Source organism: Pteropus medius, unplaced genomic scaffold (genome assembly GCF_902729225.1).
Source record: "Pteropus medius unplaced genomic scaffold, Ma_sr-lr_union100, whole genome shotgun sequence".
Lineage (NCBI taxonomy): Eukaryota > Metazoa > Chordata > Mammalia > Chiroptera > Pteropodidae > Pteropus > Pteropus medius.
In genome coordinates this window covers 17,269,799-17,291,960 of record NW_024342467.1, presented here as the reverse complement: position 1 = coordinate 17,291,960, position 22,162 = coordinate 17,269,799, and the positions used below count along the sequence as shown (strand labels likewise).

Below are 22,162 nucleotides of genomic sequence, written 5' to 3'. Positions count from 1 at the left end.
AGATATAAAACTAAATGTAGTTTAATTTATATATCCTTGTAAAGCTTATCTTAAAATGCAAATTAGAAAAATAATCTTTTTTGTCAGGACATAGTAGACCAACAACCTGGTTTTCATCATGGAAACTGTAGTACCTAATTATAGGATTTAATCGTTTTTTTCCAGCCTCTTAAAACATCACCTCCTCCAGCTATCACTTATCCCTAACATTTTTCTCCATGAACGATGTGGTCAAGTAAATGTTTATTCTCTTAGAGCTGAGTTTTTCAACCTTGACACTGTCAACAGTTTGGGCCGGATTACTCTTTGTGGTGGAGGCTGTCCTGTGTATTATCGGGTGTTTAGCAGCATCCTGGCCTCCACTCACTAAAGATAGTAGCACCCTCCTCAGTTGTGACAACTCAGAATGCTCCAAACATTGCCGAATGTCAGCGAGGGCAGGGACAAATTACTTCTAATTGAAAACTACTGCCTTAGTGCATTGAAAGTCCCTTAATAAATATCAGTGATGAAGATGACGATGATGCCTTATTATTCTCCAGGATTTGAACCTGGGTCTTTCGATAATGCCAAAGAACCCCAGCTATATATTAGCCTTTGGACTTTTCTCTCAATGAACTTTTGGAGAATATGCCCAGAACTGATCTCAATGCCTTCTTTTACTAGTTCAGTCTCTGTTAAGGACTCATTTAAAAATGTCCCAGATTCTTGGGAGTCTTGCAATTTGAAAAAATAATGTAATCAATGATTTTATCTTTCATGTAATTATTTTCTATGTTTATATTACATTTATGTAGATGTCTAGTTGTTGAAAGACCATGTCGTAATTTGTTTTATCTTTCGCATAATTATTTTCTCATGTTACTTTTATACTCAAATAAATTTAGATATTTTAAAGTTGGACACAGCTTTGCCTGCCGTGTCCTGCCCAAGAATTTAGTGTCAGCTAAATTAGCATTTGAATCTGGACTTACCACTTGGTCACTGGGGGGACATTTGGAAAATTACTTGAACCCTCTCAGTTCTAGTTTCTTCATCTGTAAAAGAGAGTGGACTTTGCGCACAGTAGGCACTAAATAAATATTTATGGCATGGATAAAAGTGAGGGTTAAATAATGTAATGCCAATAAAGTGGTTAATATAGGCACTCAATAAATATTTGTGGAATTAAAAGAATAGGGAGATAACCTGGCAGGTACCGGGCAGTAGGTGCTCAGGGAGTCATAGTTGCCCTCCGCTCTGAACAGCCGTAGTCCTGCATTCTGTCTCACCCTTTTCCACTCCTTATAGATAGAGTTTCACGTGTTATGCTCTTAATTTTTTAATCAACATCTAATCCTGATAGTTTAGATCATTTTTTGCCTCGAGAATCACTGAAGTTGGGGTGCCAAAAGGACTCATTAAATGCTTGTTGCTTTGCCAGGGTCTGAACGGGAATAGGGGTCACTCAGTTCTCGGTGACCTCAATGTCCGCTTTTACACAGGCTTAGCAAAGGTAGACCGAAAGTCCATCTATTTGACATGAGAAGCTCTAGATTCAAGACCTGAACAATAATAAAATAGTAACAACAACTGGCAAGCAGAGTAACAGCCTCACAAGTCACATTGCCTAGGGCTTGCTATGGACCAGGCGCTGTGCTGAGGGTCTGAGTGTGCTGTGCTTCACAAGCTTTCTCTCATTTAGTCCTAAAACAATTCTGATTCGGTGGCATGAATAATCTCCCTATTTTACAAAATAGGGACTAGGCACAGAGAGATTAAATGGCTCATGTAAGATTGTACAGCCAAGTGAATTTAGGACAGAATTGTTCAGTTCGATTGGAGATGAGGTTCAGATGCACTAATGATTACAACTTCACATATGAATTGATTCTCTATCCCTCTGTGAAATGGAAATTAGTATTAACATTTGCCTTCCATACTTCACAAGGCGATTGGAAGTATCGCGTAAGAAAAACCATCGTAAACAATAAAGCACTACACAAATATTACTCCCGATCTGCAGTGGAAAGCTACGCTCTGAGAGCTCGCTTTCGGAACGGGAAGGCCAAATATCACCCCCGCGGTGTCTGTTGTTGCTGCCTCTGCCTCCCCACCTTTGCAGAGGTGAATACTTACAGAGCACAGCTCCCTCACTGTAGTGTCCTGAAGGACTTTCAAAGCCTTCATGAACTGGGCTTCCAGATGACTGTGTGAGCACAGGCAATGCCTATGGGCTGAAGGCACAGGACTGGGACTCTGTCTCTCTGAGTGGCAGTGGGGGCGGTGATGATAACAGTGGCAACGGTGGGTGGGTACGGCATGGCAGCTGTCCACAGGGTAGATTCTAGGGAAGCCTGTGTCCAGAGAGACAGATTTGGTGAGGGGCTGCACCCTGTTACTTGGAGCTGAATGGTGATGCCAGGACCTGGGCTCATATTTATAAATCTGAGCAGAAACATCGGTGAGCTGTCTTGCTTCTGGCCCCAGTCCTGGTTCTGTTGTGGTGACAGGGTCATATACAGTGCATTTGAAAGTTGTCCTTCTAGAATCAGCCCCCAAAGTCACAGCATTCTGAGCAGCCAATGCCAGATTGGGGGACATCTGGACTGTCACCGACTTGGAGCTAACAGTGTTCACGTCAGCATTTGGAGGAAGGTTTCCCATTTCAGATTCTGCCCCGGGTGGTGTTTGACTAAGAACACTGCACCTCGGCTTCTCTTGGGGAGTAGTAACTCCGGACAGCTCATCTAGGTGGGGGATGGACTTGTCGGATGCTTGAATAAGGTCAACTGTATGGGGCGTGATTTTACCGGGCTCGAGGACACGCCATGGTAAACCTTCCCATGTCGGTAAGGTGTCGTTGATGTCAGGACAGAGTTTATTGTGTTCAGCTTCTCCTGGGGCCTCAGGGTCAACGGGAAGGAGCTGGCCTTGAACATGATAAGTTCCAGGTGATCTTAGAGACTCACAGTGGTGGCTTTGCACATACCTTTCGCCAACTCCCTCAGGCCTCACAAACCCATCTTTCACTTCTGTGCTACAAGTCATTATAAACCTGAATGGACGATCGTCTTTGGAGGTAACCATGCCTACACTGGCCTCATGTTCCGTTTGGGGCCCAGGCAGCTGCGGCCTCGGACGGCCATCTCTCCTTGGCTGTTCTCCCCCAATGGTGGCTGTGTCTGGGGTCAACAGTTCTGGTGGTCCCTCCATGGCCTCAAACTGAGACTCTTTCTCCACCATAGATGTTGAAGCCTTTTCTTCCAAGACACTCCAGTCTTGACTTGAAAAAGCTGTGCTCACAACACTCTTGGAATTAGGCTTGTCTGACTCTTGCTGGCAGTCCTGGGATGACACTAAGTGCTGGCTGTGACCCCTTGGCTTTGGACATCCATTCTCAGCGGGACCCTGGCTGCCTGGCAAGGAAGGTGGCTGCGGAAGAAACGGGCAGAAAGGCAAATGCGTCAGGAAGGTCGGGGAGGCACCAGGTTTAAGAAGCGCTTTTGTTTTTTTTCCTTAGCATAGCCCCGGCCTAGAAGTTGGAGATAAGGGTCAGGAACTCAGTTTTCCATCGGCTCACTGCTTTAACAGGGACCTTCTTCCCATGAGGTTCCGTTTCTTTGTCTAACAAAATCCAAAGAAGATAAAAGGAAAAGGAATGCCGAGCTTTCCGGCACCTTGTGCAGTGTGACACCGTTGTCCCCTGTCCCTCAGGTGTCTGTGGCCTGTGTGTCCTAAGCACCGTGGCAGCTCACTGTAAACTTATACTTCCTTCGATCCTACCCCAACCCTGTGGTGGCCCCCTACCTGCGGGGGCGGAGGTTCTGGTGGCTCCTCCAGGAATCCACTGCTGTCGGACTGGCAGCTGTTGGCTCTGTTCACCGTGGCACCTGGGGAGGGAGATGAGGAGGCCTGGGGTGAGCGGAGTGAAAAGAGATGGACACCAAGACTGCGATCGAACCCTCTATGTGTCAGCACGCGCCGATCCTCAGTAAACGCCCCCTACGTGCAAGTACAAGTGGATCAGGTGATTCCGAGGATTTTCTCCCCCTCAAAAGGCAGAGACTCCATGTAAAATTGCGTCACTGGTTTCCTCATACATGGAGTAAAACACAAAACAAAGGGAGAGGAACTGACACGTCATAAAATTAAATCACGAGATGACTGTGAGATGCATCTTTACTAAGGGGAAGGAATTCCAGAAGGAAGTGCTTATGCCTTAAATATCATGTTAACAAACAATCGAACCCAAAATTGATATATCTGATTGTGTATCTATATATTGCAAGGAACTGAATATTTGCGTCCCTCCCAAGTTTAAATGTTGAAATTCTAACTCCCAAGGTGATGATGTTAGCAGGTGGGGCCTTTGGGAGGTTATGTGGTAATGAGGTCTGAGCTCTTATTAATGGGATTCGTGCCTTTACAAAAGAGAATCCAGAGAGCTCTCTTGCCCCTACCACCATGGACGCAGCTAGAGGATGACCGTCTATGGACCAGGAAGTAGGTCCTCACCAGATGCCAAATCTGTTGGCGCCGTGATCTTAGACTTCTAGTCTTCGGAACCATGAGAAATAAATGTCTGTTGTTTCTACGCCACTCAGTCTCTGGGATTCTGTCGCAGCAATCCAAATGGACTAAGACATATATATTCTTTTTCTTTTTACTAATGCTGGATAGGAACCAATTGCTAACCCACATAGCCTCTATTTATATGACTACCAGTCCATGCTCAGGGTTTAGAATGCTGCTCTTGTCATATCGAGGGGCTGGAAGGGGCCGAGAAAGAACGATGTTATGTATGGGCAGCTAACGACTCTGTAAACATGAGCACCTTTAAATTCTAAATCTGTCTGTAACTTCTGACATAAACATGAGGTTATGTTAGGGGCAAGGGGAAATGGTTAGCTACTAGGGAGTCGATCTGCTAAAGATTAAATTGTAGGATTGTTTTTTCCTCTTCTCTAATGAGAAATGCTTCTAGCTACACTACAGTATAGGCTAGAATAGGAAGTCTCCTGGGAGGAGGGTGTTTGGGACGTAGCCTCCTTATAATGCAAGACACAGAAGGAGGAGCCTTATTTGTCTTGGAAGAAAAGACTGGGCGTGGGTCTGGGGGGTGGGTCTGTTGGTCGGTGGATGTAATGCTTGTATGTCTGCTCCTGAAGTGAGAGATAAGGAAGTTTCCTTTGCTTGAAGAACTAGCTGCTGTAGAAGAGTTCAAAGGAAAAAACAAAGACGCAATCCAGCCTCTGCTTATGTTTTCTAGGTCCATCCTTCAAGGATAGCCCTGCTAACAAGGGCTGCAGCCCCTCGTCCATCAGGTTGCCACCTACCAGCTTCAACTGCCCACGTATCTGGGCAAAGACAGCTGGTGGAGACATGGTTCCAGAGGCGGTCTACCCAGCCCGGATCCCAACGACCTCACCTCAAAGTCAATATAATTAGGAAGAAGCTTAGCTTTGTAGAATTAAAACTTATAAACTCTATATTCATTAATTTGCTTCAAATAAAATGAAAAGCTAAACTCAGAGGATGTAAGTTTTTAGTAGCTGAATCCTAGAGAGATGGAGGAGATTCGAGCTAAGCTTTGAGGAAACAATGTGTGTTACTTCTTGTTACATAGTTATAGATAAATTATGGAAAATATTTACCAGTCAGAGACCTAGATAAGACTTCTGCTTCTAGTAACAGAAACTAGATTTTTCCTCTCACCAAAAACAACTAAAAAACTGGACAAAGTATATGAAAATATGGTTTCAAGAAGTATATGAAAATATGGTTTCAGATAATTAAAGACAGCAGTCCCTGAGAGGCAGGAACAAATAATGTAAGGCCTACAGTCACCCAGCTTCCTGCCTTGAGAGCGTTTATAGGCCATAGTGTAGGGAGGATAAACCCAGGCAGAAACTGCCTACTCCCCAAGTTGAGGAGACAGAACTAAAAGTCTGGAAAGACTGAGTCAGCTAAAGTTGGCAGAGGAGGGTGAGAGAAGAGAGAGCGGCACACGGAATTCTAGAGGGGCCCTCTTGAGTATCCAGTTGTGTAGCCATCAGCTCATACGTATGGGGAAACACTAAAGATTGTGGAAAGAAATATTGGGAAGGGTTAGAAAACACGGTGTCCAACACTCTCCCAGGCCTAGAATAGTGCATGCTCCAGATTCCAGCCAGATTCCGAAACCTCATAACTGGCAGGATAGAGTACTCAGAAGGGTCTTGCCTCAAGAGTGAGGAATAATTAGTGCTGAGCATTGTTCTCATTTAACAAATCTTAAAAGCAAGATCTGAAAGGATCAAACTATTTTCAAGTAATTCAACTGTGTCCCAGACCTAAGTTCAAGAATATTTATAGGAATATAGTACTCTCTAGCACTCACAAGGTAAAATCTACATTATCTGGCATCTAACAAGAAATACCAGGCATGCAACGAAGCAGGAAAATATGACCCACAGAGAAAAGAAAAATCAATCGAATCCAACCTAAAACTGACACAGATGTTAGAATCAGCAAACAAGAACATTAAAACACCAATTATGACTATAATCCATATGTTCAAGAAGCTAGAAGAGAAATTAAATATGCTAAGTGGAGATTGTAAGATATTAAAATATATTCAAATTGAAATTCTAGAGGTGAAAACTACAATCTCTTAGGTAACATTCATTCTGGATGGGATTAAAAACATTTTAGAGATTGCAGAAGAAAAGATTGGTGAAATTGAAGACATAGCCATAGAAACTATCCCAAATTAAAGACAGAGATTAAAAAAAAAAAACAAAAAAGAGTAAAAATTTAAAAAATCAAAAGAGCATCACTGAGCTGTGGCACCACTCTGGGTAGCAGAATTTATAGGTAACTGAAATATCACGAAAAGTAGGAGGAGCACTGGATGAAATCTTTTAAAGAAAACTTTGTTTCAAGAAGTTCCACACACGTCAAGCATAAGAAACATAAAGACAACTATAACAAGGCATATCAAAAAGATACTATGTAATACCAATGGTAAGAGAAAAATCTTAAAATACGCCAGAGAACGGACACATTACAGACAGAGGAAGCAAAGATAAGGAAGGCAGCAGATTTCTCATCAGAAATAATCCAAGCGAGGAGACAATGGACTAACATCTATACTGAAAGAAAAAAACAAAACCTGTGAGTAAGTTTTCAAGATTTATTATCAAAATCTTTTAAAAGGTAATGGACTCTTTAAACAAAATTAATAACAATGTAGTGTGGGGTTTATAACAAATGCCTAGAAGACTAAAAAAAATTAAACGCTCATTATAAAATTGATTCATTTGTATGGAAGGAACTGCCTTTTAAATTTTCCTTGTCACAATGCCCAATTTTATTGAGTCTTTAACCTGGGTAATAGAACATTTGTTTACTTGTTGTCAAAGGAAATAGTGTGCACTCATTGTGCTATTTATTATAGGAAATTGTACAATATTTAACTTGCGCAATGATTTATACGATATTCTGTGACATTTAACACTTCCTTACTCTTGTTATAATTAATTTAGCCAATATTAAAACCCTTCAGATCCTTTTAGAATTAGAAAAAAATTACATTTTCCTCCTCGTATCAACTATGGGCACAAAATAAATGATGATTACAGCAGAAACCTTTCAAAGTTCAATGCAGAATTTCAAGGTTTTTTTTGTTTGTTTGTTTTTGGTACTCTGCAAAGGGCTCTGGCCACTTTGGCTGGAGCCCCTCCACTGAATATCCCTACAGAGTGGGCAGCCTATCCTCAAGAATTTTTCACACAACCTTCCTGTTCCAAGCTTCCTTTATGTTCTTCAGGACCCACCACAGCCTCTTTCTACTCCGTCCCCAGAGCCCCTCTGCAAGTGGACAGAGCATGTCGGGAAGAGAGAGCAAGAGAGCAGTGCCTTCCATCCCTCACTCCCCATCCCCATTCTGTAAACCTTAAGGGACCCAATGATATTCAACAGGAGGGCCGAGCTTTGCTGAAGGATGGACAAAACAGGCTTTGGAACCTCTTGCTCTTTCTATATGTTTTGGCGCAAGACTCGCACCACAAGCTATGAAGAAATCCTGGTCCATTATTATTATTTAAACTTTCCAGTTGCTTAGAGAGTTCTAAGCAACTGCTATTCTGGAACATAATCTTCATGTAAAATGTCTGCTATTCCTTCTTATGATTCTAGGATGAAATTATACATCAGAGCACTAAAATGAAATTATATGTTGGAGCCCATTGGTCTATATGCTGGTTGGTCCAGCAAATAAACAACCAGAAATATAAAGGGTCTGTAAAAAGTAGAAGGAATAATTTCTTCTAAAGGGTATATTTATAACTATTACCTTTAGTTAACTGCACTTGTGTAAAGCACAAAAACAAAAATGAAAAGATAAAAATAACCTCTGAAACTCACTTAAGTGCATTTGTGGTGACCAGATTTCGAGAGTCTCTCTCTGATGGTGAGATCAAATAGTGGAATTGGGCATAGTTCTCTCAGGAGTAGAGACTTATTTATCTTGTGTTTTAGAAGTCAAATACATGCATCTAAATCATTTTGAGAAAGTCACCAAGCAAGATGTGGGCCAATTTACTGACGGTTTAGTTTCTTCGAGAGGCTAAATATCTTTCCTGCCTATAAATCCACCTTTTCAGCTACTAGAAGATTGGGTTTGCAAATTCTTATTATTCTTTTAGGATTCTAGAAATTAAATGACACGAAGGATGAGAAATCACCTGGCCCAGGATGGCTATGAGAGATGATTACACCGACAAATACAAATGTGTATCACTTAGCACTCCCTCACCCTCACACTTAATATGTAATAGGAGGGCAGGCATGGCTTATGACAGTATGGCCTCTGGCAAGAGTAACACAAGTAATACCAGCATGCACAGGCCAACCCAAGCCGGCTCCTGAAACTATCTAGCCCGAGATCACGAGAACTTTAGAAGCCTTGTCACTTCTAATGGGTTTTTCTCTCGGCACTCGAAATGCCCAAAGAGACACAAGTCTTCGTTACTCCACTAGAGCTTCCCACCTAGCCGGCCAGTCCTTTTCCCTGAGCTAGAACTTATTATTCGAACCCTCCACTACCAGGTGGGTCTCATTCTGGACCACCACAAACCCCTGCATGAATCTGTCATGCCTCTTAAACTGCTGGTTCCCCGACTCTGCCGATCCTTAGCTTGAGGGGGCTAACTTCCCTACAACATATACACCAAGATCCAGTGACATCCATAGGCGAGTCATCTAGAAAATCTGGAGCCGGATTTGGGTTCAGATTCTGACTCTCTTACTTAGAGGCTGTGCAATCTTGGGCATGCCACTTATGTGCCCTGAGTCTGTTTCTTCATGAGGAAAAGAAAGAATATGGTAAAAATATGTTACTTGTGGAGTAGCGATGAGGGTCATATCCAATATCTACAGGAAGACTTTATGCACATGGAAAAGGTGATATAATTCTACACATAAATTTTTGCTGTAGAATGTCTTACCTATTAGCACTCGATCACTATTAATAGTAAATGTCATTAATGAATCCAGTTATTAATATTAACGTTTATTAGAAATTACCTTTTCAGCACAGGACTTTCTTCACAGAGTTAGCTTTTACCCTGCCAGCTCAGGGGGACCCTGCCTGGGAAGGACTGGCTGTTCCACCTTTTGAAGCATTTCTGCCTGGGAGGAGACAGATGCCTCGGGCACTTTGTGCGAACAATCGCGAGGTGGCAGCAGTACACCAGCCACAGCACAGAGTCTGGGGAGTGGCTAACCCCACAAGAAAAGTCAACTGGAAGGGCTGCTTTTCGGAGCTGGGTTGGTAAAAGCCTCTGAATCCTACGGGGCAAGTTTCACACTTTAGTTTGAGTTCCCAGAGGCTCAGGGGGAAAAGCCTGTAGCGCTGGAACCTAAATGAGTGGAGAGAGGAAAGAAAAGGGGTCTTTAGGGACGTGATGCGCGCCGGAGTCCTGCCGAGCAAGAGAAGAGCTTCGCCCTTAGACTACTCGGGGTTTACTCTCTCCATCTTTTCTTTGCTATCCTACTTGACCCATTTCTTTGCCAACTTCCTCTGTCTTCTGTCCCCCAATGGTAGAACATTCTGTGACCGCTCTGTGGTGAAATTGAGTCACGCGAGCAAAAATTACCTTTGAACCGGACCGGACATTACAGACAATGCTAACTCAAGTGTCTGTAGGAGTTCGGCAGGTGGCATTAACTAGGTGAAGAAGCTAGGTTTTGGACAACAGGGAACAAACAGTATAGGTTGTCTGGATTTGAGAGTGTGTGTTCCCCCAAAGGCATTTAAAAAAATTCATTTTAAGTGTTTTGTAGAACAAACAAAACCTCTCTGTGGGGCCACAGTCAAGTCCACAGGCCTCCCAGGATGGTAGGTGGCACCTACCACCCAATGTCTCTTCCAGAACATTCCTTATACATGGCCATCTAGCTAGTGCTTACACGCCTGTGGTGACATGAACTCATCCCATGTCTTCATAGCATATCGTACCTTTCAGGAAACGCTTCTTTATATTAAGCCTCATTGACTTTAGTGTTTCCTGTTTGTTCATCACAGTTCTGCTCCATGGAACCATCTAACCCCTTCTCCCCCAAAGCCACACTCTTGTACTTGCCAGACTGTTTCTCTTAAGCTTAAATCTCCCCAGATCCTTTAAATCAGCCCTCACAGGGCAGAGTCTCTGGGCCATCTGTGTCTTGTACTCTTGAAAAAAAACTCTTAACAATGTCTGCTGTAAAATCAGAACTAGATTCAGAGGTTGAGATATATTCTGACTAGCATGGAACAGAGGAGGGCTTTTCTGGGTTCTATACACATAGCCTAAGGCTGCGTCAGTTTACACAGAAGCAGCGTTCCCTGAGTTGGGTCATACTGAGGTCAGTCTCTATTTTGACATCAAGAAATACATGTTTCGAAAACTAAATGAATGATTGAATTTGCATTCTTGTGAAATTTGACCTAGCTCATTTAGGACCATGGTTGCATCCTGTCAAGGATAATTTTAATCTTCATCCTCAAGTCCATTTGTGGTATCAATGGCTTTGAAACCATTCTGGCTGTGGGCCAAGTCACTCTTAATATTATGGAGAGAACAGGTAACAGAGGCAGAGCCTGGGGGTGCTCTATGCAAAACTCCACTCTTTCCTTGAACAAATATTCGCTGGGTCCCCGAGGGGTCCTACGCTGTTCTAGAAACTCCATGGACAGTGTCAGCAAAGGTCCTGCTCTCACAGAGCTTTTATTTTTCTCGACTCGGTTGCTAGAACTGAAGACAGGCTGAGAATATTCATGATTGTGGCAAATATTCTTGAAGCAATTAATTTTCCCCTCTATGTCAGAAGGCTTGAGCAGAGGGATTTCTGTCCTATAAAGGTTTTAAATTTCTGTCCTATAAACATCTACACAATGTTTTGATAACTTCCATTAGCGCCCTGATGACGTTTTTGTTTCAATCTCTTTTACAACCTGAGAATTTTTCCTTTTTTCTTCTTTCCTTCCTTCCTTCCTCCTTTCCTCCCTCCCTTCCTTTTGTTTATTGCTTCAGGTTTGGCAGTTTCTCCTTTGTTCCTTAGAATAACTTTACTTTATCATTAAAAAAAGTTACTTCTCTATAATTAACTTCTATTTGGCTCAATATCATTGTCAGCATTATAGAAGTTATACATAGTGGTGAAGAAAATTTGAAAAATGAAAAACTAGAAAATAAAAATCATATGTAATGTAACCATACAGGAAAATTACATATGTTTCTATGTATTTTAATCCAGTACATTTTCTTTGTGTATGTGCATCTGTGCGTTTTGTAAAATAATCATGACATACACAGTTTGTGTTCTACTCCTTTTCACATAATATATTGTGATTATAAAAATTCCTTCTATTTATTTGTGTGCACATGGGTGTGTTTGTGAGCACATGTGCTTATTTTTAAAAAAATTTTTGTATCATGATTGTGCTGCTTTGAAAAATATAACTGGATAGATTTCTCTCTCTCTCTCCCTTTCTCTCTCTCTCTTTACGCCCTCAAGTAGATGTAGTATCACTTCTTTAAAATTTTATGAGAAGTCAGCCATAAAACACTGACCATGGTATATCTTAAAAGATAAAATTATTTGACTACTATTAATTTTTTCAATAGTTATTGCTATTTCAGGAGGCCTACTCTTGAGTTAATAGTAATATTTTTAAAAACATTTTCTAATGTCATCAAATTATTTTCATTCTATATTCTCTAAAAAGAGAAAAGTCTATGTTACTGTCATAGCTTTAGACTTATTTCATAAATTTTTGTATGCATTTTTTTCTTGAAGTTTTACTTTAATAGTAATGCTGTCATTCTGATTCTCTCATTGTTTGCATGGGCACAATTTTCGGTATATTTTTTTCATTTCTTCTGCTTTTTAACTTTTAATTCTTTATTTTAAATGTGGATAACACTTTAAAATAACCTCTGAGTCCTTTTCTTTGTTAGATGTATTTATTCCATCTATAATCATTTTCATAAGATATGCATTTAGTTTTATTGTTTTTAATTGTTATCTCTTTTTATAACTGTAAATGATGTAGTAAATATGTGGCATACTTGATGAAAATCCTCCCCCTTGTTCTGCAAATAGGCATCACTAAAGGTCTATGACAGTTTTTTCTGCCAACCTGGGATTTGGCCTCAGAATATTTATCAGTTCAATATGACTAATGGCTAATACTAATCAATAAGACAACTTATAATCTATATTTGTTATTCTACCATTGTATTAATAAAGACCATAACTTCACATCTGAGCAGACCTGATTTTGAACAGCATCATAAAAACGGCGATCTCAGAGACTTAAATGAGGATTAAAGGGGAATGTGAAACACTTAGCACAGTGCCTGGCCTCAATATTTGGTGGTATTATTAATATAGTTAATTTTCAATGTTTATTCTTTTGCCAAATGGACTATATTCTTTCGGATTGCCTTTTCCCTTTGGTAATTCAGAAGGTATAAAGTGTTTTAAAATTTAATTAGCGGTAACTTTAAAAACTCAAGTATATTTCAAATTGCAATTGCCAAATCAAAAATTAAACAATTTCAATAGACTCCCCACAGAATCAATATTTATTGACAATTTTATTATCTTCTCCATTTAGTTTTCTATGATGTGATCTAGGATTTCAGATCTGGGAGGTTATTAAATTATTTTCATGTTTCTTCTCTTTTAAGAATTTCATGATATTTGCATTACGCTTGCATTTAATTCCTGAGATGTTGCTTTGCCTGTCCTCGTAAACATAGCTTCTTCATCCGGGTAGGCTTTCTCAGAAAATAAAGACAAGTGCTCGACTTCCTGAGACTTTGCTTATCTGCTTCACAAATATATGACAACTTGAAAGGGTATAGAATTCTTGACGTGAAATTTCCACTTTAAAACCCAACTGTGAGCACCTACTGTCTTCTGGCATCTGATAAGAGAATGTATATTGAGAGGTAAGTGATCATGAAGAACCTTCCCTATTGGTTCCACGGTCTGATCACTGTATTTTAAAATACATCATTCATAATGCTTCCTCTGGCATCTTTTCAATACCATTTTCTTAAAAATCGTCATATCAACACACTACCTTAAGGCCAGTGTGCCTGGAGAAGGGTCATCAAGTAGTCAGGGGTTTGGGCATGCAGAATCATGGAATGGAACAAATTAGAATTTGAATCCAATTAAATATTTCTAAAACAACATTTTTATGACTCCATAAAGATTGTATTATTTCAAAACACATATCTTCTTTGTCTACATAGATACTTATTAGATATTTCTGATACCATAAAAGGGGCACAGACCCCCTTTTTAATAGCAATTTAGAGCTAATGTTAATCTCATGTTTAAAAATAGAAGTTTCCAGAGCAAAACGAACCATATCCCCATCACCATTTGAGATAATAGGTGGGCTGCGAATTCTTAAATACCAATTTCTTTGGAGCTTTATATTTCTGTACTGATTCAATTACCGTAGTTTTAGAGACAACCAGTCCACATGTTTTTTTCTCTTGCGAAGCTGTCTGGGAGCAAACATCCCTGCTTCAGTTAACTGCTTGATTGGCAGGTGGTTATGCCACAGGCTCAGAATGTAAAAGGCAATGGTAGTCCTTTCACATGACAGCCTACTTTATCAAAAGTAATAATGTAGGATGAAAAAGGCAAAAAAAATTTTTTTGCAGTCACTAAGCTGGAGAACTAAGATTGTCATCAAGAATCAGGCTTACGATTTTCATCTAGCTGAATTCCAGGGGACAGCTGTAGGACTCGTGGCTGCATCGAAGACAAAAGGGAGCTCTCAGGGAAGGCAGTTGTGTGTTGGTTGTTTTCCATTTTCTCTTCTTCACCTCCATTGTCCCCACCCCAGTCATTCTCTGCCTTGTCTGTGCTCCAGGTTTTCATTTGTGTTCAGTCAACAGGAAGTGCCAATAGAAGCAGGAGAATGAAGGGCTGGAGAAGGAGCGTGGAGTATTCATTCACTTCCTCAGGGTGCTTTCGAAAAACAGATGCGATTCTTCAAGGTAAGAGCTCCTGGTGAGGCGTTTCTCTTCTAAGGCTTCAACTTTTACCAGCCTCCGAGGATATGATTCTTTCTCTCTGTGTTTTCGGACCCATGAGTGATCATGGCTTTCTACTCTTGGTAGCCTTGCAGTGTTTCTTATTGACTCCTTGAATCCAGCCCATCTCAGCAAATAGTTACTTTTCGGAAATCTTTTCGGTTAAACTCTTTATGGATGCTATCTCTTTCCTGCCTGAGTGATGCATCCAGTACAATCAACTAGACAACTACAAATGCCTTGCCACGGTTAATCTAGTTTTCACATAGCATTGTATCTTTTTATTTTAATTCTGATTAATTTGCTTTTTAATAAAAAGGAGCTTTGAGTTTTCAGAAACTTCAACTCATTCAAGCTTGGAGGAAAGAAGATTTGGGGCACTGCCTTCCATGTTTAATCACTTTACTCTCTTGGTCCTGTTCATGTTAATGACTCTCTAAAGAATATCTTCTTGTCACTTTTTTTTTGGCACTACTAATGTTATTTATTTATTTATTTTTTACTGCTTCCAGGTCATCTTAAATTCTGATAACAATTATTTTATATATATTTTAATTCATTCATTTAACAACAACCATTTACTGATTGGCTACTCTGTACCAGGCATCGGATGGATAATGAGGAGAATTGAAAGACACAGTCCAGCATTTAAGGAGCTTGTCTAGTGGACAAAGCCACAGATTAAGGATAAAGTAGATGGTAAAGAAAAATACTAAGAACGCCCTTTAATTTCATTTGCTGACAATGAAAAATACCACAGAACATCTTCCCCAACATACGTGTTTTAGAAACACATAATTCACAAGGTCTGCCTTCTATACAAAGGAATAAAATAATCTTAAAACTTATGACTAGCCACCTTCCAGAAGAAAGCTTGTTATATTTGTTTATTCATTCCACAAATATTTACCTATTGAGTTCTCATTGTGTGTTAGGCAATATGCTAGATAAACAGGATAAGTGACAAATAAGACTATGTCTATGTCTCTCCCCTCCAGAAGTGCACAAGCTAATGTTCTGAGAACGAACCCTGAGAATGTCATTAGCCCTTCCAAAGAGTAAAACTGCCTTTATAATAAGAATCTTTGGGCACATTTAAAACTAAGTCCCTTTATCTAGGGCTCCAGCAGCACTGGCTTCTTCTTCAGAGCCTGTTTTCACAGACATGTGAAAACTGTTTGGACTCAAATGCTAAAAGCTATTCAGGAGAAATCCTGAATAACTGCGACAGAGAAAACAAATCAAGCGTTGTATCCATCTTCGTGACATTCACGATAGCAAAGGGAAGTGTGACAACAAAAGAAAAGGACAATCATGGATAGATAGATAGTAAAATGCAAAGGATAATATACTAGAAAAATTGATGTCTACCTAGTAGCACTAGATGAGTGATGACAATTTAAAATGTCATCAGTGGCGGTGCTCAGAACGTAAGGTCATACGCCCAAACTTAAAGTGTGATTGTGTAACTCGTTTAAAAGGAGTTAAATGGTGGTCTAATTTCAAAAAAGCAATCTTAAGATCTTTAGTCACACAAAATATAATCCATTGCTTTATGTGATGTTATGATTCTTTTTCTGGACTTTGCTCTTATGAAAGGAAAACCAGAAGATGCAATGCACAGTAACAGATTTTGAGGCTGAATTCTTTTTTTCTTGGTAGAAGATGTTTTTGCCAAGTTTACAACCCACTTGAACTTCTGTCTGTTCTTTCAATTTAGAATCAACTTGGGCTCCTTTAAACATTGGAAAAATCACAGATTTAGTCATCAATAAAGAAGTCTTAGCAAAGTTTACGGAAGATATTTATCATCACCAAATATCTATAAACAAAGAATTTTATTAACATTCAGTGGAGCTGAATCTGAAATATAGTGTTTTAATTTTAGGAGATCATTTTATTTTGGTTAGGGCTTTATACCCTAACTCTATAAAGGGAAAGATTTTTAAAAAGACATCCTAAGAAAAGCTTACTCTAATTTTTAGCTGTTTAAAAAACATTCTTTATTTAAAAACCTATTTGATCATTCATTTCCTCAATATACATATTTTTGAATCTTCTTCCTGTGTGTTAGGCACTAAGGCAAATTATAGGGACTGAAGAAAAATCAGGCATTACTTCTGATGTCAAAATACTATAGTGTAGTGGATTTAACTGAAACTGCTTAAACTTAGCTTTACATGTATGGTTAAAACAACGAATAAATCAGGAATATGTTACACAGAGAATTGTTTCATTATAAAATAATCAGGACTGAAAGTCCAGAACTAAGAGTCTTCCACTGGATTTGCCATTAATTACCATTGCCACTCGGAACAAACCTCGTGGGCCTTTCTTTCCTCATATGTAAAGTACACAGGTTAGCCTAGAAATGTAGTCTTCAAATCTTCTGTTTTAGAATGACAAAAATCTCGTTGCCTCAAAATAATTATCACCCCCAAATATCTTACATGAGTGTGCACATTGGCTCAAAATGCTTCACTAAAGCTTGCGGAGCTAGAAAGAACACCTTGCATGCATTTACACAAATCTATCTTTAAAGACTAGTAAAATATTCTAGTTTACATAAACGGATTAAAGGTAACATAAATATATTTTAGAAACTGGAAGAAGAGGAAGGTAAACAGGGAATCACAGAGGAGAGGAGAGAAGAATGTCCTCTCTTAGTACACTACAGAGTGATGAGCAATTAGGTCTTACAGAGTGAATCTCGAAATGTTTTGTGTCACCCACTCCTCATGATACAAGTCATAAACCATTTATCCGTTTGGCTTCTAATAGAACTCAATCTGCAACAGCAAAACACATTTTATAATTCAGTTACACTGTTAGCTTATTTGCAGCATGGACTTTACAGGACGCACCATTTGGAATCAGAGATCTGGAGTTTGTCCTGATGCCAACACTTGCCAGCTGGGTGAACTTGAGCAAGTTACTTAACTTTTATAAGTCTTGGTTTCTTGACTCACTAATTAGAAATAATTGTAGGTAACTCTTAATACTCGACTACAATTTTTGGGTTCTATATTGTATCCCAAATTAAAAGGAAGTTTCTGACATCTGCTTTTGGCCTACTTTGGCTCCCTTTGGCTTTCTTGGCTCAAAGCCTTTTCTAACATCATCTCTACCTTCTCTAAGGAGAAGAGCTTCCTGGAGGCATTTTGTCTTGGGACTGGGCCAAGAAACATTCTGTACCTTCCCTTTCTTGACCAAAATTTTGTGAAAAACTTGGGGACCAAAATGTCTCTATCAGCATTGTGTATCAGAAGAAAAGGGCATGGCAAAGATGCCCCAGACAATAATGTCAACTTTGCATTTTCCCATGGACAGCCCTAGTCATTTGTTAGGGGGTGTTGGTCCTATAGTATGTGTGTGTGGGGTGGGGGTGGGTGGGGAGAGGCAAATTGAGTGGTGATTGGAGAGAGATACATAAAGTAGAAATGCTCTTAAGTTTGGAGAAATGATTATACTTTTGATCTGGGTACAGACATCACAGTCCTTGTTCCTGAACCACTAATGGTACCAAGAGAGCATAATATTTCCTAAGAGTCTGTGAGCTAGATGGTCTTCTCCAGGTTTTCTTCGGACCCAGGGAGGTCATAGTACCAGGAAATGTCTGAAGAGTGTGTACAGTTTCTAATAGCAATAAATATATGTGCTTCTGAAATTCTTTCTCTACCATTTCTCTTGCTACAAATGGAAAAGGCACTTTATTTTCTTTTCCTCCAGGGCTTTTTAGTGTTAGAAGTAAATTTAAGTACCTTTCCTTTGAAGAAGTCAAATATTTTCTTCTGAAATTCAAATATTTTATCTCTTTTCTCTCAACCCAACTTACTGCACTTATTTTAGGTAGACTAGTGTCCCTAAAGTACTTTGGGAGCTAGAGAGGCCAGGGGAGACACAAATATAAACCAGGAAATTATAAGAGAGTATAGGAAGAAAGTGATTTTTTTCCTTAAAAGATGAGGCATTGAATTACTTGGAAGGTAAGAGATTTGTCTAAAGAGCAACTGTTAGTGGAGAACACCAGTTGGAATGTGTTTCTTCTGAAATCGTTTTGTCTGAACTCTGTTATTCTCACTTACAATGGCGTTTTCATCATAAAAAGCAAGACGGTTTTGATTTTATGCTGATACACATTTCTTTTAATTAAACTGTTGGGGGCATTTGGCTACCATTTCAATGCCCCTCTGCCTAGCTTAGAAATGCTTAATACTGCATAGATGTATGATATGTTTGGCAATTTAGAACTTAAGGCTAATTTGTTATAGATTATCAATGAAAATACTTGACATGAGAAAGTCCTTTACATTACATTAACCAGCCTCTCAGCAGAGGTCTATCACTCTTTAACCATTGATATTACCTCCGTTCTAATTAGAATAGTGCTGCAAATTTACAGAGGCTATCAGAGTAATAATAGGATTGTCTCTTCTCTCAAGCTTTTCTTCCTGAAAGATGCCAAATGCTTTAACATTTGAACAAGTTGATAGACAAATTGTACTGGGACAGCACACCTACCATTGATGTGCAACCATCTCTGGGGTAGATCCCTTTAGCTGTTTGCCACCTCACCGTGGTGCCTAGGAGCAATTGGTTAAAAAGGAAAGAAGAATGCCACTTGGCATGTAAGCAACACGGTGTGTGAGGAAGAGAAGATGTAATTATCTAGACTGAAATCTAACCAGGATAACTGCACCAGATATGAAAATCACTTAGATTAAAATCATTCCTCTTATAAATGGAGTACTCGGGTTTGGAAAGGCAAGGAGTATAAGCAGGAGAGGTTTGGGAGTCTGACAGTTGTTTGAAAGACAAGCTAATGTTTTTATGTTGCCAACATATGCATTTTAGAAACCTTTTAGATCTTGGGGTTGTTTTTTTTTTGGTCTCATTCACTGTGCATAATCCTCATGCTGTTTCTTGCTTTGGGCACAGAGGAAATCTGAAAAAAGCCATTGAAAACTACTCTTCCAACTATCTGGGGAATGAATTTATTGTGTATTTTAAGGTAGTAACTATTTTCAAAGCTAAACTAAGCAATAGTGCTTGCGGAATCAATGAGATGATGAGCAAACTCCATCTTTGTCAGTATGAGGAAGGGTGGGTTAGAAAGTGTATTGCCTCCTTCTCTTCATGGTCCCTTTCTTCATTCCCCTCTTGTTTTTCCTGGGAACACTGCCTAATAAATCACTTTAACACAAACATTTTCCCAAGGTCTGTTTCTGGGGAACGCAATCTAAGACAAATGGTATGGATGATTCTGAACTCTAGAGCCTACATGTTAAAAAATCTAATTATTGAAAACAAAAGGCTCAAATATGTAAATATTCATCCCTTGGCCTTGAAGGGCTAACCATAAATATAATAATGGAAAAAAATTAAATTAACAATAATTTGCATTTTAAAGAATCAAGAAGTCACGATTGAAAACCATGATCAATTCAAGATAATGGTAGGTTGATAAGAAATCATAATTCTTGAAGATTGCAAGAATTCCAACAATTGACATGTTTGTATGTATAGGAGACATCTTGTAACAGTGTCAAAACATTATATAGCTGTCAGGCCTCTTAACACAAAACTGAGAAGTCTCAGTAACACACTACTTGTATTAGTCCTTAATTAGTCACTTAGTATGTTACTAGTGATGGCCTTGATCATTTCTGAAAATTAAATTTTATGTAACAAACATTGCTCATCAGAATCGAAGAAAGAATTGAATATCTCATTTTGCTTAAGAGAGTACTAACGACAATACATTGATAATTATTGGTTATATCTTTATATCTTTGTCCACAGAAATGACAGAGGAGGATTTGCAAATTACTTTCAAGAGGAATCCGTAGTAATAACAATAATGCTAGTAGCTACCAGTTACTGCTCACTTTATTGTTCTGATGTTCTGTACATGTTTCTAATCCTTACAACTGCCAAGTGGGTAGATTTTATCATGCCAACAGGAAAATGGAAATACTGAGGTCTGTGGACCTCGAATAACTTACTGTAGGTCACGCAAATAATACCTGTGACCTGACTTTATGTTTATGCTTGTTCCATTAAAGCACATGCATCGAATCTTTCTTTACCGGTCAGTCCTATATCCATGTCCACAGAGGAAATGAGGATATATTGACAGTATATGTTTAATGAACCAATATCACTTTATTTTCTAAGGGTTAAATTCTAGATTATGGTCATTTATATAATTTTGCTAATCAATATATTCTGGAAGCCACTTTGTTCTCCTTAAGAAAATTGATATAAAATTAACCCGAACTACAGGTTATAGTTTACAACTTATAGCCTAGAAAGAAATATCCATTTAGTCCCTTGGCTGATGGTGATGGGAGACATTAGCAATGGACTCCACTAGGTCTGATGTTCATCCCTGCTATTCTACTCTGGGGAACAAGAAAGGACATTCCAGGATTCCTCGTGATCTGAGAGTATAAATGAAGCTGCTGAGTCAGGAGTTTTCTCGGTGGTTGTTTCTCAAGTAGGTTTCAGAAAATAAGTGTTGACTATTCTAACATCAGACAATGAGGTTGCTCAATACTCTCTCAATTATCCAATATAATATAGCTCTCTCTACTCTGTTATCCCATTTAATGTTTTTATAGTCTTTAAAAACATTTGAAATTATTATTAGTTAATTAATTAATTTTATAAATATTTATTGAGTACCCATTATGTACTAGGATCTGCATATATTCTAGGGATCTGGGTATACAGAATTGAGCAAAACAGAGAAAATTACTGTACTCATGAGATATACATACTTAATCGTGTCATCTCTTTCTTTTGTAGAAACTTTGTATTATTTATAGCTTTGGACACATAATCAGCACTCAATAAATATTTGCTGAATTACTAGAAACAGTATAAGTTTGCAAACCTTCATATGGAGTTGTTTTTTAAATTTGAGCTAAAGTTGAGTCTTACACTCCTCTTCCATACGCTCCTCCTCACCAAAAGCTGATGTACCTATCTTCAGTCTTCCCTTGTAAACACAATTTTATTGGAAATATTTATTAACTGACCTCTTCTTCCCCTTATTTTAGGTGCTTATGAAGATATTGAAGGTGATATAGATACTTTAAGCACTGGAATGTTTGAACTAAATAAAATCTAGAACTCCATGATATCTGGAGTCAAGGACATTGGATGGTATGGTGAAGAGGCCTTCAAACTTTAACTTAGGGGACCTGGCTTCAACTCTTTACTAGTTAGTGTTCAATAACTGGTTGTTCTGTGGAAAGTCACTTAACTCCACTGAGCCAAAATTTAGCATCTGAAAAATGTGGACAAGCCTGACTGCTTGAGCTATTTACACAGGTGACTACAAGAAAAAAAAAAACATACGAGGTAGGAAATATTGAAGCTCTTATTAATGGCAAGAATGGCACAAATGTAACAATGTCGTTATGCTGTACAAAGAGCAATAAAGGGTTCAAAACGATATCTACATTTCTGAGAAGCCATTTTTCAAATTCAGGAAGGTCCAGAGTGCTACTGAGTACACAACATAAATACAAACATAACCAAGGGATCTTGCTTTAGACTGAAATGAAACAGACTGCTGATCATATGGG

General features: G+C 39.0%; 1 protein-coding gene across 1 annotated transcript in view; it reads right to left on the bottom strand.

Moving 5' to 3' along the window:
• ITPRID1 (ITPR interacting domain containing 1) overlaps positions 1–22,162 on the bottom strand; it is an 86,040-nt gene that overhangs the window by 10,150 nt on the left and 53,728 nt on the right. The window contains exons 10-11 of the mRNA XM_039862676.1: positions 3,790–3,872; positions 2,119–3,414 (exon numbers count right to left, since the gene is read on the bottom strand). Coding sequence (XP_039718610.1) covers positions 2,119–3,414; positions 3,790–3,872 — 1,379 coding nt within the window. The remainder of the gene's footprint in view (positions 1–2,118; positions 3,415–3,789; positions 3,873–22,162) is intronic.